Source organism: Macadamia integrifolia, chromosome 2 (genome assembly GCF_013358625.1).
Source record: "Macadamia integrifolia cultivar HAES 741 chromosome 2, SCU_Mint_v3, whole genome shotgun sequence".
Taxonomy (NCBI): Eukaryota; Viridiplantae; Streptophyta; class Magnoliopsida; order Proteales; family Proteaceae; genus Macadamia; species Macadamia integrifolia.
Window position 1 is genome coordinate 32,038,829 of NC_056558.1, and position 16,118 is coordinate 32,054,946.

At 45.4% G+C, this 16,118-nt stretch overlaps 1 protein-coding gene across 1 annotated transcript; it reads left to right on the forward strand.

The window, feature by feature from the left end:
- The first annotated feature begins 1,377 nt into the window (after nt 1–1,377).
- On the forward strand, nt 1,378–2,541 carry LOC122065035 (putative F-box protein At4g22180). Its single transcript, XM_042628826.1, has one exon. It carries the CDS (start codon nt 1,378–1,380, stop codon nt 2,539–2,541), a length of 1,164 nt encoding a protein of 387 aa, XP_042484760.1.
- Nucleotides 2,542–16,118: the final 13,577 nt, after the last annotated feature.

Genomic DNA, 16,118 nt, shown 5'->3' on the forward strand with positions numbered 1-16,118 from the left:
GTAACAAGGGTCTTATCAAAATTTTCAGTTTTCAGCATCTGCAATTGTAGGAGGCACAATCTGCATATTTGTCACACATTTTGAATCAGTAGGTGCCTTGAAACTTACAGGTTCCTCAGCTTTGGCCTTTTCTTATCCTTCAATCACATTATGTTTCTTGGATGGAGGAATAGCCCCTTGTTCAATGCTCTTTATCAACAGTCAAGAATAAGAAATAATCATACACATTAAAAACGGTGGGGGTGGGGGTGGGGAAGAATGATTTGAAAGAAAGGGTAAGAACTAAGAGGGTTTACCTATGCATTGAAAGTCATGTGTATCACAAGCACATATCTAACAGGAAAATTTTTTTGGCAGACATTAGAAGTCCCATTAAAATGGGTGAGGGTGGGAAATGGTAGAGAGAGAGAGAGTTGCCGAGGTTGGGGAGAGGGGAGGCGAGGGTAGGCAAGGAGGGAGCGGAAATTGGGTGGGGTGGGGTGGGGTGGGGTGGGATGGGGGTGGTAAGTTATAGAGGGAAGAAGGTTCCTCTCCCCCTGCATGTAACCATCCCATCTTATCTCACATCATTCATGGGGTGTGGTCCTCACACATCACAAAGGTCGTCCCTACAACCCTGGATGGTGTGAGATGGGGTGGAGTGGTTACCTTGCAGGGGAGAGGATCCAGAGTCATGTATAGGGCTATAGACGTGGAGAAGAATGGGGAAGAGGAGAGTGAGAGTGGGTTGAGTGTTGGAAGCCAGTGGGACGCCCAGCATGGCATCCGGTGGTTGGGAGGATTAGGACACACACCTCAACACATGGGGTCCTTCTAGTGTCCTAAACCATCTATTATTGTGTTGCACTTCATAATTTTAGTTGTGTATTAATCATTTGATCTATTGGTACTTTATCTTTTATTTATTTATTTTGAATGTATAAGATATAAAGTGACAAAAACAAGGTCAATTAGGGCCAATAAGGATCAAACCCGGCCCAATCAGAGTCAATTAGGATCTGATTGGGTTGGCATGAACCCGACAAGCTTGGGTTAGGCATGAGTTGAGTTTTGGGGCCTAGAATTGGGCCGGGTTTTAAGAAACCTGGGCCAACCAGCCCTTTCTCACCCCAAGTAGCTGGTCATAGGTAGGAGGAGTGTAGGACAACGGTAACAATAGAGCGTGTAAGGAGAGTAATTACTCTCCATGTACGAGTTGATCCGGACTCACCATTTCCCACCAAGCCAAGGAAGGCGGAAGCCCCAAGAAAGAGGTTTTTGCTGATTGCTCCAAACACAAGTTGCAGAAATACTTGTAGTTCTGTAGAGTGTCGAGACTTCAAAGAGTTCTTTCACCGATATAGTGCCATCCAAGAAGGGGAAAAAGAGAAGATGGAGATGGAGCAGAGGAAGAAGAACGAAAGTCGTCCAGAGTGGAGTAAACTTCCCGATCACATCACGGAAATGATAGCAGACCGTCTCAGCTTCCCCGATATTCTCCGTTTCGCTTCAGTGTGCGTGCCCTGGAGATGGGTCGCAGCGGAAATCTCAAGACGTCGTCGTCGTCTGTGTTCTTACCAATTCCAACCTCTGGTAATGTTCGATTACAATTTCGAAAAGGGTTTCTACGGTTTCTTTAATTTCCAGGAGAGTAGGGTTTACTGGATCGATATACCCGAAGCCCCTGCCAAACGATGCCTCGGTTGCTCCCAGGGCTGGTTAGTTCTGCTTGATCCCTGTGTCGCTTTGAGTTTTCTCCTGAACCCCTTCACGAAAACCCGCATTTATTTGCCAATTTTTGAAGAGCCCCACACCTGTTTGAATTTCGAGAAGGTGATATTGTTTCCCAATCCTATTGATCATACTTCAATGGAGATGAATAAAGATTGGTTGGTTGTTGCATTGGACGCTTATATGCAACTCTTCTTCTGTAAAATCGGAGATAAGTCATGGAGATCCATGCCGTTGCAACCTCACGGCAAAGCTCATTTCTTTGGTAGTCTTGTATTTTACAAAGGACGCTTATATTCTTTGTCCGAAAAGGGTAAGCTTTGGTTTCGTAATTTGACAGTTGAAGGTTTCAGTGGCAATGCCAGTAAATGTGGAGTTGCTTTCCCTGTAGATGTCATTGATTATAACGTTGATTACTCCATAGAATGCTATCTGGTGGAATCCCAAGGGAACTTATTACTGGTTATAAGGTTCATGAAAAAGGAGCCTAGAAGAACTTTCAGATTCTTAATATTCAAGCTTCTGGAAAGCAATGACAGTAACGACTCGAATGGTAGTTATGTTTGGGAAAGGCAAATGAATTTGGATGATGATCAAGCATTGTTTGTCTCCAGATATTGTTCCAAATCAGTCTCACTCTCATCTAAGGAATACTTTGGATTGCAAGGGAACTCAATTTACTTCACTGATGATGCATACTATAAATTTGAGAAGAGAGAATATCCTGAAATGGGCATTTACCATTTTGATAACGGCAGGGTTGAACGATGCCTTCCAATGGATTTATATCCATTTGATAATTTGAGCATTTGGATCACACCCTCAATTTGAAATGTGGATTTAGAAGGGAAGTTATAGATTATGCACCAAGAGTCGATCTGACATATATCTAGTTCCTTCTTATAGCTGGTTCATCAGTTAGAACAAGCAGGGGACCCCCTATGGTGAGGCTTCCATGCATGGAGCTTCTGTCAAACAGTCTGTACAAACTGGGTAACTTCGTACACTATTGTAGTCTTCTGTGCTTCGGACTTTGTTAGTAGATCATATAAATGTGAACATGTTCTGTAACTGTCCTGTAATGGCTTTATCTGTAGAAAAAATCTTTAATAGAAAATCTAGATGTGTTGTAGCAATTTTTTCCTTTCAAGCGAAGACTTTTAAAACCAACTCCAATCTTCAATTAGCAAGACCTTTCCCCAAAAAATTAGTTTTACTAGATTGTGAAGAAGACGCTTAAAACCAATTCCAATCTTCTTTTTCAATGGGAGGCCGTAACTGCATCCACAGCACATGGCTATGCTGCCATTGCTAGAGATGGAGGTGATGCTATTATCAAGTTTGTGTTTGATAGTGAATGTTGAAGCAGAATTTTGGTATGTGAATGGTGCCGCCATGGCAGCTTGAGCAGGTGTGGCCCGGTTAATGGGGGTAATGGCGGGTGATGAGGTCATAGAGGATGCCATATCTCTCCCCTTTCCTCCTTCGCTAGTGAAGAGACCTTGTACTTGTTGGCTTCCCTACATATAGACTCACTCCCCTCCGTTCCATCCATAAGTTGGTCCTGAACCTTTTTTTGCCATAGGATCTTGTTAAAGGGGATATTAGATTTGGATGACCACATAAGGGAGGGATAACTTGGATTATAAACTTTATGATTAGTGATACGACCAAATTAGTCATCCAGTAAAACAAGAACATGTGGCATCCAAGGGAAGGACACGTGCCGCCCAACCGATAGAGGCCGCAAGGTTTCAAACTACGTGAGGAGAAGATACCCGGATAGGGAATATTCCCCACGAGGGGGTAAGGCGTATCCGAGGGGGGCTCCCTAAACCCTATAAGAGGGAACCCAAAAGGAGAGAAGAGGTAAGTCAACACACACACCATTACTTTGGTGAAAAAATTGTTCTTCCGGTCTCTAACTTGGGCATCAGAGGACTAATCCTTGAGACACCTCCGGGCCTCTGCCTTTTGTGCTTGTGCAGGATCGGCGCTCAACCTCATACAGATTTTCGGCAGCAATGGATTGGTTCCGTCTGTGGGAACGGCAAAATAATGGTGGGGAAAACCTACAATCGCAAGAAAACAAGGGCAATGCCAAGCGTGAATATGAGTGAGAGAGAGCTTTCAGAATCTCTCCCCCCCCCCCTCAGCGGACATTGGTGAGGAACGAGGAAACAACAGGGAAGGTGCCGCGAGGGACCAACGTTCGAATGGATATTCGGTGCGCATAGACAATAATCCCCCACCCCCTCCTAGGCCGTAGGAATATGTGACTAAGGAGCAGTTCGACACCCTTCAGGAGAAGTACGACCGAATGGCGGAGATAATGAAAGAGGTCTCCAAGGTCGTCTCTCAGAAGACCAATGGGGTAGCACGAGGCTCCCATGTCCAGCCAAAGTGAGTTCCAGATGAGGACCAAAGTAGCTCAGGGTTAATAAGGTTTGACCGGAATCCTCAGAACCGAGCAACAAGGGAAAGCCCCACACCCAAAGAAAGGGCGCGGTGCGCCACAGGGGCTAGGCATGAAGAATTACGCCAAGGAGATGGTCGGAGACATGAAGACCTAGGGTTGAAGCAGATAATCCAAGACCTAAAGGATGAAATTCGGAAGGTAGCAGAAAACCAGACAGGAACTCGCGAGTCAGACCTCACTAATGATACGGCTCTAACTGACGAGGTCATCAGGGAACCGCTCCCAATCGGGTTTCGTCTGCCTAAGTATGACACCTACGACGGGTCGGGGGACCCCGTCGATCATCTTGAAGGATTCAAGGTCACGATGCAGTTCCACCGGGTCTCAGAAAACATCATGTGTCGTGCCCTGCCTTTGACGTTCAGAGGAGCGGCAAGGCTGTGGTACAATCGCTTGCCGACGAAATCGATTCACAGCTTCAGTGATTTTAGTTACTTCTTCGTGAAGGGATTCTCCAGTAGCCAACCCCTTCAGAAGACCATATTAAACCTGACTAACATCAAACAACAGGAGGGAGAGTCTTTGCGAAATTACATGAAGCACTTCCAGCAGGAGAAGATCACGATCAGAGATCTGGATCTGAAAGAAGAGTTCACGGCCCTGTTGGGAGGCATCAAAGACAAAGAGCTAAAACGGTCTTTGGCAAAGCATACACCGCGGAACCTAGCAGAGTTGGGTGCTCGGTGCAATAAGTACATTCAAATGGAAGAAACCCTTCAGGCTGAAGAAGAAGCTAATGGGAAGGCGGGGAGGAAAAGGACCCCAAGAGATGATAAGTCTCCCGAAGGCAAAAGACGAAAGTTTGGACGCGATCGAGCACCCAGTCCGCCAAAGAAGTTTGAAAGGTATGCACCCCTAAACCTGAGATGGACGGACGTGCTAATGCAGCTAAAAGACTCCCCGAATGCTAGAGCCATAAAGTGGAGGGGAAGATGAGACGACATCCCGAGCGGTGCAACATGGACAAATATTACCACTTCCACAGAGACCACGGCCATGACACCGAAGATTGCTGGCACCTGAAGGGGGAAATAGAAGGAATGATCCGAAGAAGATACCTGGGCTGATTTGTAGACCACGAGAAGGAAGATGCCCAAGACGGCAACGAGCGTAGGGACAACCGCCAAAGGGATGGCAGAAGCTGCCGTGAAAGAAAGGGGCCAGCCCGCAGAGGCAACCAGGAATGACAAAGGGACCGGACACCCGAGGAAGTTGACCATCGCCCCCCAGGATGATTATAAAAGCCCAACCAGGGTTATAGCAACTATCAATGGAGGTTTGGCTACCGGAGAAAGTTCCGTCTCAGCTAGGAAGGCGAAGGCCTGTGCGAGAAGCGTACATGTGGCCAAATGGTTAAACAAGAAGGCAAAGACGGGGATGGTTATTTCCTTTTTGAATGATGATCTGGAAGGGGTGCAGACGCCACATGACGACACCCTAGTAGTCACCATGACCCTAACTGATTGCAGAGTAAAAAGGATCTTGGTGGATAATGGCAGCTCAACTGATATCCTGTTCCTAGAAACTTTTCAGAAGATGGGTCTGGACAGAGAAAAGTTGAAGAAGATCGAACACTCGTTGCAAGGGTTCTTGGGCACCTCGGTCAAAGTAGAGGGGTCGATCAAGTTGCCAGTAAGGACTGACACCAGAGACCACCAAGTAATAGTCATGATCAACTTTCTGGTAATGGACATCACTTTGGCGTACAACGCCATACTAGGGAGGGTCGGCTTAAACCTCCTAAAGGCCGTCGTCTCCACCCCGTAACTCAAGATGAAGTTTCCAACTAAGAACGGAGTCGATGAGTGTCCAGGTGATTAGGAAGCATCCCAAAAGTGCTACGCCACCACCTTATGGGGAAAAAAAAGGTAGGCGAAACGCTTCCTATAGAAGATCTATACGATGACACCAGTTATCAGAGGGGGGAACCGACGGAAGAGCTGATACAGGTTGACGTCGAAGAAGGGGATAATACTCGCCAATTCCAAGTTGGGACCTCAATGCCAAGACAACAATGAGAAAAGCTTGTCTCATTCCTCTGAGAGAACTCTGATGTCTTCGCTTGGTCAACCTCGGACTTGCCAGGAATAGCCCGAGAGGTAATGGAGCATCGTCTGAATGTCGACCCAACCAAGAAGCTGGTACAGCAGAAGAAGAGGACCTTCGCCCCCAAGAGGTAGCAGAAGATAGATGAGGAGATAGAGAAGTTGCTAAAGGCCAGGTTCATCCATGAAATCCAATACCCCGAATGGATATCCAACGTGGTTATGGTCCCGAAGGCAAATGGGAAGTGGAGGATCTGCATCGACTTCACGGATTTAAACAAGGCCTGCCCAAAGGACAGCTACCCCCTACCAAAGATAGACCTTCTCATTGATACCACTTCAGGACATGAGGTGCTGAGCTTCATGGATGCATACTCAGGGTGCAATCAGATCAAGATGTGTGAGGCCGATGTTCCAAAGACATCCTTCATAACCGAGAGGGGGCTGTACTGCTATGATGTAATGCCCGAAGGGCCACTTACAAGAGGTTTGAACAAGATCTTCAAGGGAATGATCGGGAAGACCATGGAGGTGTACGTGGATGACATGCTTGTAAAAATCCTAAAGGCAGAACACCACATTCGAGACTCAGATAAGGCATTCCAAGTACTGAGGGAATACGGCATAAAGCTGAACCCAATAAAGTGTGCATTCGGAGTAGCATCGGGAAAGTTCCTCGACTTCATCGTTTCGGAGAGGGGGATTGAAGCCATCCCGATGAAAATACAGGTCATTTGAGATATGAAGTCGCCACAGAATGTGAAGCAAGTCCACGAGCTGACAGGCAGAGTCGTCGCCCAAGGACTCTTCATGTCTCGATCAGCTGACAAGTGCCTTCCTTTCTTCAAAGCCTTGAAGAGATCCAAAAAGTTCAAATAGACGGAGGAATGCGAGAAGTCCTTTGAACAACTGAAGGAGTACTTAGTGATGCCTCCACTACTAACGAAGCCAAACACTGGTGATACCTTGCAGTTATACCTAACTATATCGCCAATGGCGGTAAGTGCGGTATTGATAAAGGAAGAAGGAAGACAACAGCGGCCAATATATTACATTAGCCAAACCCTTTTGGACGCCGAAACAAGATACAGAAAGATGGAGAAAGTGGCATACGCCCTGGTAATAGCGGCAAGAAAGCTGAGGCCCTTTTTTCAATCACACGGTGTGCGTGCTCACAGACCAACCCCTGAAGAAGATACTGCGAAGGCCGGATATGTCTGGCCGCCTGGTAAACTGGGCCATAGAGTTGGGAGAATTCGACATCTAGTACAAACCGAGAACTGTGATAAAAGCACAGGCCCTAGTAGACTTCTTAGCTGAGATAGCGCTCCCAGATGAACCCCAGGAGTTTGTCGAGGCCTAGGCAGAAAAGACTTAGACATTATATGTAGATGGTACATCCAATAGTGCGGGAAGCGGCCCAGGGATCATATTTTTCAACCCCGAAGGGTTCAAAATTGAGTCTGCCCTATGGTTCGATTTCGATGCCTCCAACAATAAAGCTGAGTACGAAGCACTAATAGCTAGAATTAATCTGACGCGAGCTTTGATGGTACAGGAGTTAGTGGTGCACAGTGACTCACAGCTCGTGGTGCTACAGGTGAATAGAGTCTGTGAAGCTAAGGAACAGCGGATGGCCGAGTACTTGAAGACGGTGCGAGAGAAAGTAATAGCCTTCAAGGAGTTCAAGATAAGGCAGGTGCCGCGAGCAGAGAACACCAGCGCAAATGCACTGTCGTAGCTGGCCACCTCTGACTTCACGGACCTTGGATGATCGATGTATTTTGAAGTGTTACCCCAACCAAGCACCAAAAGACCCCAAGAGGTGTTACCCGTTGGCGACAAGGCCCTAGTTGGATGGATGCCATAATCAGGTACTTGAAGGAAGGAGTACTCCCCAAAGATAGGAAGAGGCAAGGAAGGTACGAATGCGGTTAGCACGCTTCCTGCTGAAGGACGAGACACTGTACGAGATAGGGTTCACCACACCCTACCTCAAATGCTTGAACCTTTTCGATGCTGAGTATGCACTCAGAGAAGTACCCGAAGGGATATGTGGCCAACATTTGGGAGCCTGGGCCTTGGCCCACAAAATGCTGAGGCATGGCCTATTATGGCCGACTATGAGGAAGGATGCAAAGGAGTTCATCAGGAAGTGCTTTAAATGCCAGATGTTCGCCCCCATCCCTCGCCAGCACTCTACCGAGCTTTCCTCCTTGTTAAGCCTGTTCCCATTTGCCATATGGGGAATGGACATCCTAGGCCCTTTCCCCCTGACCACAAGGCAAAGAAAGTTTATTGTGGTGGCGGTAGACTACTTCATGAAATGGGCAGAAGCTGAAGCACTGGCTATGATATCCGAAAAGAATGTAAGGGACTTCTTCAAGAGGGCGGTTGTCTATCAATTCGGAATTCTATAGGTGGTAGTAACGGATAATGGAACTCAGTTCGCTAACCCAACTTTTGGCTTGTTTTGTGAGGCCCTCAGCATTGATCATAGGAAAACATCCGCCAGTTACCCATCAACCAACGGATTAAAGGAGGTAACCAATCGTGCCCTGCTCCAAGGAATAAAGAAGAGACTGGATGATGCCAAAGGGCTATGGGTAGAAGAGTTGCACAACATCCTTTGGGCTTACCACACGACTGAGAGATCTGCCACCGGAGAAACACCCTTCATTTTAACTTACGGCACCGAAGTTGTGCTCCCGGTGGAGGTAGGAGCCATGACCCATCGGGTTCAGAACTATGATGAAGAAGAAAACAATAAAGGGCTTTGAGCTAATTTAGACCTCTTGAATGAAGTCAGAGATGCCTAACAAGAAAGGATCACCACCTACCAGCAAAAGGTTGCGAGGCATTACAACTCTAAAGTCTGAAGGAATGAGTTCATAACAGGTGACCTCGTCCTCAGAAGGGTAGAGATATCAGACCCGAGGCATCAAGGATAGTTAGCTCTAAACTGGGAAGGACCTTATAGAGTCACCAGGATAATTCGACCAGGGTCCTATCACCTTGGAGACTACAGGGGGAGACAGGATACCCTGATCATAGAACTCGAAGAACTTGAGAAAATTCTACCAGTAGAAATGACAAGCCTAGTAGTAGTTGCGTTCACATTTAACTCAGTTATTTTTTTATTCTTAAGCACTTTCAATTTGTAGTTTTTCGTATCAAGCTTTGCGGAGGATTTTTCATTTCAGAATATATGAGCTGGTTTACGGCAATCGCTTCTAGATAATTGCTAATGAAACGTACATCCTTCGATCGGGCACTCAGACCAAAGTCGAGAAGACATTAGTGAAGGAATACTGTTTGAGATTTTTAAAATGTAACCGCAAGCATACGGATCAATGTAGCTATGGGTCGAACACAGGGAGAGTAGCCACTTTATTATTATTTTTTTACTTCTTTTAATAATGCAAAAGTGAACCAATTAATTGTTGTGATCTAATTCTAATTACCATCCTAAGCATATGTATCTAAAATAATGTCCTAACCATTCGTCATCTAAAAATTTAAATACACAAGCCACGCAATTAAAATTAAATAGATAAATAGCTGAAAATAAACACCCCACGTAATTAAAAAGCAATGAAGGAAAAAAAATACCGAAATAAAAATAAAGTAAAAGAAAGGGGATAAAGCTAGAGAGAGACTCACAAGTAGGTTTCTCTACTTAGCCCGAGGGATGCATCATAATATGAGCTTCCCTACTTGACCACAGAGTCACTTTTATAAAGGTTACTTAGCTTTAGGGAAATGGATGCAATTAAAATAAAAACAATAAAATTATGGTTCTATGGCTAGGAGGGGCAAAGCCAACACATACATTAGCCATGAACCTTGGGGGAAAGGGAAATGAATAATATAACAACTGAAATTAAAATCCTAAATTAAGAAATAAAAGGTAGTTAGAAGAGGGAATGAGAGGGGGGAGAGAAGATTACTAAAGGAGCCTCCTTACTTGAATCAATGCTTGAACTTGAAAGCTTGGGTGATTTGAGATACTACCAGTACTAAAAATCAGATCTGGAATAAACCAAATATGAAATTTCTAGTACTAGAGAAAACAAATCTTGAAAAAAAAAAACTGAACTTGAAAAAAAAAAAAGATGCTCCATGGCTCGTGATCTTGTCACCTAGATCTAAGCCTAGAACTATAACTTTAAAAATTACAACTCAATTGCATAAATCATAAACATAAAAGCCTGAATAAAAATAAAAGAGTGCTTGCATTAATTGACATAAAAAGCTATTACAAAAGTGATTAAAGCAAAAATAAAGAAGAACTAAAACTAAAGAGAGTGAGAAAGGGAGAGAGAGAAGGGAACTAAGCATAAACTAGAAAATAAATTAAGGGGAATAATAAAAAATAGGAGGGGGGAGGAAGGGGTTTTTATAAGGCTTTGGTCTTGCCTCATTCCTTCTACAAGTTTTCTTTAAGAAAAGAAAGAAAATTAAATTAAATTAAATCTTGGTAAAAATCCTCATTCTCTGAGATATTGTATGAGGAAAGAGAGAATCTGTTTCCAAAATTAACAAATTCTATTCCTTCATTACAATATTAACCAATATCTTGCAATATTGATTAAATCAGAAAGGAATCTCTGCATAGCATCTTCAAGATCTTGTGAGATAGCAAGGAGAGAAAATAATCTTCAGAATTTTATAGGAGAGAGGATGTGGTACCAATGAGTGGGTCCCACCTTTGGACAAGTTAGTTCAAGCTTAGACCTATTCTTGATTCACTTTAAGCACTTTCTCTTGTAGACTTGGAAATTAAAAAAAATAAAATAAAATAAAAGTAGTACTATCCAAAGTGGGGCAAAATGTATACTTATATCCCCAAGATTTCACACATTATTGTGCTCATCAAATACCCCTTAGTTGGGAGCTCAGGCCAAAGCCAAGCAGACCTGACCAACAACCCCCGGACGGGGCTTGGACCACTGAAGGCTCACTCAAAGTTGAGAGCCACCAATGGTGTCCCTCATCCTTCGATTATAAAGGAAGTACCTGCGGTAGGGGCTGAAGGGAAATACCCCTTGAGGTGCATGGGAGCTTCGGCCTTTATGCTCCCACCATTGGACCAACGACTTAACGGGACCGAACCTTGTAATTAAGGTTGGCTCCCACTTCACCACTTGCATTAGATCTTCGGCCTTTATACCCCCACCTGTGGGCCGAAGACCTGGGATAACCCTTCGAGTTCAGAATTCGTCTTCAGGATTGGAAAAAAAAAAAAAAAGCAAAGCGAGAATACAAGTGTATCTGAACAAAAAGGTATTTCATTCATGAAGACGCCCAAATGCCAACATTACATAAAGACACCCGAAGGCCAAGGTAAAAAGGAAAAAAAAAGAGCCTCATGGAGAATTTGCTGGAGGGGTGGCCTCGTCCCCAGTAGGGTCGATAATATCTCTATCGGAGTCTCCTCGCCTTGGAGTCGGAGGGACCTCAAGAGACAACTGGACCCCCTCTCCCTTATTGCTGTTGTCCTCACCATCTGTGACCTTGGTGGCAGCAGGAGCTGCATCGGTGTCCTCCTTGAAGATGAGGCCACTCCCCTCAAATGATATCTCGGGGTGATGTTCGAGGACCCAGTCTCAAACATCAATAGCACCCATGATAAATCCTGGGGTGATGGCATGCTTGACCACCTCCCAAAAGTCCCCAGAGGACTTGTAGCCCTCGACAACTCGGGCTTCGTCTTCCCTTAGCCTTACGGCCATCTATGCCTCCAACTCCTTAAGTTTTCGATCACACTCCTGCTGAGCGCGAAGGAGGGCAGCCTCCATATGCTCCACTTTCTAGAGGAGGATGGTGTGTTCCTTGTCGAGGGCCGACTTCTCATGCTCGGACACCTCAAGGTCCCTGGACAGGGCCTCGGCTCGGATAGTCAGCTAGTTGACTTGGTTCTGAGCCTGAAAGAGATCAGTAGTTAGAAAAAAATGTAACGAGAAAAGAAAAAATTCAAGGCCGAATGCCAAAGATTACTGCTGCCATGAACACAAAAGTGCTGGTGACCATGGCCTTGGTCCCCTGGCTTTGGGCCTCTGTCGCATCGCCTGGCAGGCTCCCCTTCTACACGAGCTCTCGGGCAATTTGCCTAATGGAAAGTGTCTCGCCCTCCTTGATGGACCACCGAGGGACGAATCTGACTTCGGCTCGAGAATGACTCGCCCTTAGGCTTCAGAAGTCAACACCGGGGGAGGAGGCCCAGGGAGGGGATGTGCCACATCCAGGGGCCTCTAGCCCCTGGATAGTCTTGGCGGTGGGGTCTTCAGCTCTAGGCTTCTTCTTTGGGAGGGCATCAGAAGTTAAAGCCCCCCTTCTCTTGCCTTTCCTCTGCTGCCTCTGCTGGGTGTCTTGGGCCCTGGCTTGCTTCAGCTGGGCCTATCTTTCGGCCGCGACTGCCCTAGCTTCTGCTCTCGAAAGTTGCACTGCAACAAGAATGGTCAAGATCAGTACGAGAAAGTAAAATCCGAAGCAAAAATAGTCTCTGGCAAACCTAGGACTCCCCAGGGCTAAGCCCGAACATGAATAGAAAGACATCCTACTGGAGGCTACTGGACTCGACAGGCCAATGGAGTGTCTTATCCATAGCCGTTGACAGTGACTCTACATCTGTCCCAAAGAGGGTAGGTGCAGAGTTCACATCTTTCAGATCTAGGATGTCCCAAGTATTACCTAAGGGGAACCCCTTGGACACCCTCACAAAAAAATACTTCAACTTCCAACCATATATCGAGGTCGGGTATCGGTTTAAAAACCGAAGGTCTTTTCTAGGGTAGAAATAGTACCAACCCGAGTCCCTCTTGCTGGAACCAAGAGACATATAGTTAAGGAAGAGAGGAAGGGAGAGGGGTCCCATCCGAGAGAAGAAGATAATGAAACTGAGGACTTGCCACCACACGTTCAGGGTCAGCTGGTTGGACAATAGTAAGCAAATTCAGATTCGGGAATTATTTGGGCGGAGAATTATTCGGAATAATTCGATTGATTAATTTAAAGATTCGGTCAAAAAAGCAAATATAACGTTTTGTTTTTTTGTTTTTTTGTTTTTTGTTTTTTTGTTTTTTTATTTTTTTGTTTTTTTATTTTTAAATATTTTTAAAGTGGACCGAATAATTCGGTTTGGCCCGAATTATTCGCGAATTATATTTAAATTAGTAAAATTCACGTTTTTTACCGAATTTTATTTTTAATTCGGATTCGGTCAGAATTTTTTATTTAATTCAGAAAAATTCGGTTCGGCCGAATAATTCACGAATTATTCGGCCGAATTGCTAACTAGGGGTTGGACAGATGCCTTAGTGCCGAAACACTTGGCTAAAGAAGGGGTGAAGAGGGAGCCAAAGCCCCGCCTTGAAGGCATCCCAATAAAAGCAAAGCTCCTCAGGGTTTCGATAGCTTACTCTATCTTCGGGCATCGGTATCCGAAGGACGAACTCATCTAGGATACTACATGAAGCACAGAGCTCCACTAGCTCTTCTTCGGTCATGGTGGACACTATATTCCTAGCCTCGACCTCCAGGGACTCGTTTTCTTGGGCCCTGGAGTCAAGAAGCCCCCTCCCTAATTCTTCCACCACTCATGTCACTGGTGGTAGAGGATTAGGAAGCATCCGAAGAAGTGGATGAGGAGGACGAATCTGAGGACATCCCTCAGACCTGATCAGGGCTCCAACGCCTAGAAACGGAACCTCGGAGGATGAGGGGCCACTACCTAAAGATCTAGACATAACTTACTTCTCAATAACTCTGGCCGAACCAAGGATCAAAAGACAGTTGAGGACGAAGGATGAAAGGTCAGAGAAATGAGTAGAAGGTGACAAAATGAGAGAAAGTGACACTATTTATAGGCAAAGATACGTCGATACGATTCCCCAGCCTCATTAAATACAGTACACGCCATCTATGCAAGATTCTTGAAGTACACTCGAGCAAAGCACACGAGCGAAGTACCGCACCTCAGACTCAAAACCTTGGTTGGGGGCTCAGGCCAAGGCCAAGCAGACCTAACCAAAGGCCAAAACCTCGGTTGGGGTCTCAGGCCAAGGCTGAGTAGACCTGACCGAATGTCAAAACTTTGGTTGGGGGCTCAAGCCAAGGTTGAGCAAACATAATCGAAGGTCAAAAGCTTGGTTGGGAGCTCAGGCCAAGGCCGAGCAGACCTAACCAAAGGCCAAAACCTCAGCTGGGGGCTTAGGCCAAGGCCGAGCAAACCTGATCGAATGTCAAATCCTCGGTTGAGGGCTTAGGCCAAAGCCGAGCAAACCTGACCGAAGGTCAAAACCTCGGTTGGGGGCTCAGGCCAAGGCCAAGCAAACTTAATCGAAGGTTAAAACCTCGGTTGGGAGCTCAGGCCAAGGCCGAGCAGGCCTAACCAAAGGTTAAAACTTCGATTTGGGGCTTAGGCCAAGGCCGAGCAGACTTGACCGAAGGTTAAAACCTCGGTTGGGTCTCAAGCCAAGGTCGAGCAGACTTGACTGAAGGTCAAAACCTCAGCTGAGGGCTCAAGCCAAGGCCGAGCAAACCTGATCGAAGGTCAAAACCTCGGCTGGGGGCTCAGGCCAAGGCTGAGCAAACCTGATCGAAGGTCTTGATTTCAAGACGAAGGCCGAAACAGAAGGCTGAAGAGGTATGCGAAAGAGAAAGAAAGTAGTTACTCCCATTGAAAGAGCCTCCTAGTGGAAGTAAGGGGGCTGCTGATACGGCCAAATTAGTCACCCAGTAAAGCAAAAACATGTGGCATCAAAGGGAAGGACACGTGCTGCCCAACCTATAAAGGCCGTAAGGTTTCAAACTACGTGAGGAGAAGATACCCAGATAGGGAATATTCCCCACGAAGGGGATAAGACGTATCCGAGTAGGACTCGGGAAAGGGGTAAGGCGTATCCGAGGGGGGCTCCCTAAACCCTATAAGAGGGAACCTAAAAGGAGAGAAGAGGTAAGTCGACACACACACCATTACTCTGGTGAAAAAACTATTCTGCCGATCTCTAACTTGGGTGTCGGAGGACTAATCCCGGAGACGCCTCTGGGCTTCTGCCTTTTGTGCTTGTGCAGGATCGACGCTCAGCCTCATACAGATTTTCGGTAATAACAATTAGGCATCTTCAATGCATGCTACATGATAAGAGTTCTTTTTCTTATCATGTCCAAACACTGAGGGTGTAAATGATTGATCATTGACTGACTTATTATCTCAAGTTATCATTTGTTTCAGTCTTTTTATTTCCCTTCTTTGATACTGAGACACTGACCTCAAGTTACCTCTGTTTCAGTAGTACTTTGAAATTATTTGAAAATAATTGTTAATATATGTGAAACTGATATAAAGATGGGAAGAGAAAAATATTATTAACTTAATCTACTTTTTTTTGCTAAAAATTCGTGTATATTAATTATAAAAGAAAAAATAAATAATGTACAACAAAAGAGGGAGGAAGGAACCCACACCTCTCACATGGTCAAAAAGGAATTGCACGAGTTCCACCTTCGGCATTGCCATCAGCAAAACAAGGCAAACACACTTAACAACCACAAAAGACACTTAAGACTTGATAGGGCAGCTAAGTCTGACTAACCCAACCCACCTTCAGCATTGCCATTAGCAGGAAGAGAAGACCAGCAAAAACGCCCACAGAAAGAGGAAAAAAATAGTAGACATAATCAAATATTCTGAATCTTGGCCGACGAGAAGTGTCTATTTCCAACTCCATCCTGACCAGGGATGACCAAGACATCACTAGGGAAGAGACTTCTAGATGCACGATGGTTTTTGAAAGAAAATCTGTTACCGAATTTACTTCCCGGAACCAGTGAGAACTTTTCCACTCAATTAATCTCAGATACTGGGAACAATTTAACCACCT

What these genes read in the sequence shown, in the direction of transcription:
- LOC122065035 (XM_042628826.1), top strand. Translation starts at nt 1,378, where the DNA reads ATGGAGCAGAGGAAGAAGAACGAAAGTCGTCCAGAGTGGAGTAAACTT.